The sequence below is a fragment of the Histoplasma capsulatum genome, genomic scaffold, assembly GCF_000149585.1.
Source record: "Histoplasma capsulatum NAm1 scaffold_4 genomic scaffold, whole genome shotgun sequence".
NCBI lineage: Eukaryota > Fungi > Ascomycota > Eurotiomycetes > Onygenales > Ajellomycetaceae > Histoplasma > Histoplasma mississippiense.
In genome coordinates this window covers 1,259,407-1,262,106 of record NW_001813979.1, presented here as the reverse complement: position 1 = coordinate 1,262,106, position 2,700 = coordinate 1,259,407, and the positions used below count along the sequence as shown (strand labels likewise).

Genomic DNA, 2,700 nt, shown 5'->3' with positions numbered 1-2,700 from the left:
TGCATTGTTCAACGCCCAGAACCACGTTTGGCCTCAACGATGTGGTTGGCCTTGAGATGGTACTTGACTGATGATTTGCCTTGTATCTCGAATCGGGTTTTGTCCTGTGCATCCATGTGCAGAGTCGCTATCCGCATATTGATCGCCCCTCGACAAGCAGAGCCGGCATCATCTACGAATATTTTGTATAAGTATCGTGGAATGGACGGGTTTGTCTGGAGTTGACTACCAAGAACATACCTTGGTGCTTGTAATAACTCATCACGCCATCCTCCAATACAAACCATCTCAGCTTATAACCGCTGGTGTAGTTTGTCCATTTCTTTAGATACCCTTTCATCTCTCGGGCATCCTTTCCTACCAGGGCTGTCTCCCCAGATCCCGGTCGCCCTCCGCTGCCTTGTCCCGCAGAGCTTCCTAAAATGGCTTTTTCCTGAATACCTCGCTGGGCTATGACGGCGGCTGGGGACTTTTTAACGATAGAACGGGTTCGATCATCCTTAGTGACGTCTTGGGGAAGTTTCCCTTTTCTATCGCGCCGGAATGGATCAGCTCCATGCATTAAGAGAATTTGTACTAACTTCGTATCCTTCCTTCTGGCAGCCTCGTGAAGTAAAGTCCCACCAGTAATCACAGTTGTTCGATCAGTGACCAAATCCAAGCTGTTAGTATCCAGCAAACCCTCAACCCTCGGTTCGACCAACAGACGTTCTAGTTTTTCGTAGTCGCCCTGGCCTATCAGGGACTTGATCTCTTTTGTCTTGCTGTCCAGAAATAGAGATCGCGACAGTTGGAGCAGCTGAAAAATTTCTGGTGTTCGCGCAAGGTCTAGTGGGATCTGGCCGTTATAGTTGGCGATGGAATCGTTAATATCCGGGCGCTCTAGAAGTTCGCGGACGATGGGGACACGGCCCAGCTGAGCAGCCAGATGTAGTGGAGTGTTGCCATCTCGGTCACGCGCATTAATATCTAGGTCAGCACTACTAGATAAGACATACTCGACAACCTGCGGTTCAGCACACTGTATCGCAAGGTGGAGGATGCCGGTGCCCAGAGGGGTTCCTTGCGCTTTGTACTCCGCACACTCCTTGATTGCTTTGAAGATGGCCGTCGTATCTCCGCTTCGTAGGATTTCGAAGAGACGAAAAGTTCGCACTGATTGTTCGATAGACATGGCTGATCTGGCCAACTCATCTCCTTTGTCGCTGGGCCTCGCGGGAAGATCAGCACTTTGATCAGGACCGTCGGTGGAACCAGTTTGCCAGGTATACAACTCGCCACAAGATCCGTGGTTGGCGCTCTGAGCGCTTGTGCTGCTGCTTAAATGGGCACCATCGGGCCCCACAGGTGTGACCTGTAGATTAGTCATGGAAGGCGAGTGAGAGCGGGAAAGGCGAAACGCTTTGTTGGTTGGCGAGACGGAGCTAGCCTTGGGATCCGTGGTTGTAACGCCATTCTGGTCAGGGGATTCTGCGAGAGCTTCGGTCTCTTGCTGGGGATTGTCGCCCCTGGAGGGTCTGGAGGATTTATCGCGATGCAGCAGGGCAAGTGCGCGGGCACTCTTAGAGCGTTTGTGGCTAGAGGAAATAAGTAGTCAGTAATCGTAGGTGATCCCTGCGACTAAGAAGCATAACGGACAAAGGAACAGCTCCATCAGTTTCAAACCACCAATTAACCTACTGCGTAGGCATCAACCAAGCGAGGGAAAGGGGGTGAGGGTAGTATTCGGGTGACAAAGAGAACTGACAATCAAGCAGTATCGTCAAAAACAGGAAATTGTTGATATGCAAATGTAACTGCTTACCTTGCCATATCCCCCATTATCCCGAGGCGGTGCTGAATAGAAAGAAAATGCCACCCGATTCTTCTCGGTTTCTTGAGAAAGCACCTTTCTTCAGGGCGTGGGTTGTCCGTACAGGATGGAATCAGAGGCACTATTGAAATTGGCTGACTACTATGCCAACTGGAGGAATGGTGAAGAGAAGAAGCAGGAGAAACGACAAAGAGACCCTGAGATCAGAAGCAGAAGCGGGAAACTGGGACAGACACAGCCGATCATCTTTGTGGCGCCGATTCTTGGTGGTGGTGAATGGAGGTTATCGCTGCCCTAAATAAACCATCTGCGCCCAAAGCCAGTTGGATACTCTGCTCATAGTTTTTATTTCCCCCCTTAAAAGAACTAAATAGTTCTCAACATTAACTTTGCCACAATGGCGCAGTAAAACAACATGTGCGAAGCCCGTTGCGAGTTGACGCGGCTCCGAATATGAACGGATCTGAATTTTTGATCCTTCTGTTCTGCTTTCTCGCCATTGGCACATGGAGAGGACATCCTGTGCAGGGATTCCCAGCTCTGTCTTACGCTTCGCACACCAGTCTGTCTGTGTGTCTCCTAATTCAACAAGCCCAGAGAAATCCGCCTCTGAATGACGTGGATTCAATAATCTAGAGACCAATAATGGGACCTGTTACTGTTAAATGTGTGGAAAATACTATTGAATCCGCAGCAGAGTTAAACCGGTAGATTCTGGCCCAAATTGAGTTGTCTCTACGGAGTAGGCAAATTCTGCCCTTAGACCTCTTACCAATGCCACTGGGGACAAAGCTTCTTCATCCGTGTCAATGGTCGGAGTTTATTCAGGCGGCTTCCTGTGCAATGATGTCTATTCAAGTTTAAATTCACATGATAATATACAACGT

At 49.3% G+C, this 2,700-nt stretch overlaps 1 protein-coding gene across 1 annotated transcript in view; it reads right to left on the bottom strand.

Annotated features, from left to right (window-relative positions):
- Window positions 1-1,821, bottom strand: part of HCAG_04386 (hypothetical protein) — a gene marked incomplete at both ends in the record, with an annotated part of 4,310 nt that extends 2,489 nt beyond the window's left edge. Inside the window, 3 exons of the mRNA XM_001540496.1 lie at window positions 23-172; window positions 241-1,577; window positions 1,805-1,821. Coding sequence (XP_001540546.1) covers window positions 23-172; window positions 241-1,577; window positions 1,805-1,821 — 1,504 coding nt within the window. The remainder of the gene's footprint in view (window positions 1-22; window positions 173-240; window positions 1,578-1,804) is intronic.
- Window positions 1,822-2,700: the final 879 nt, after the last annotated feature.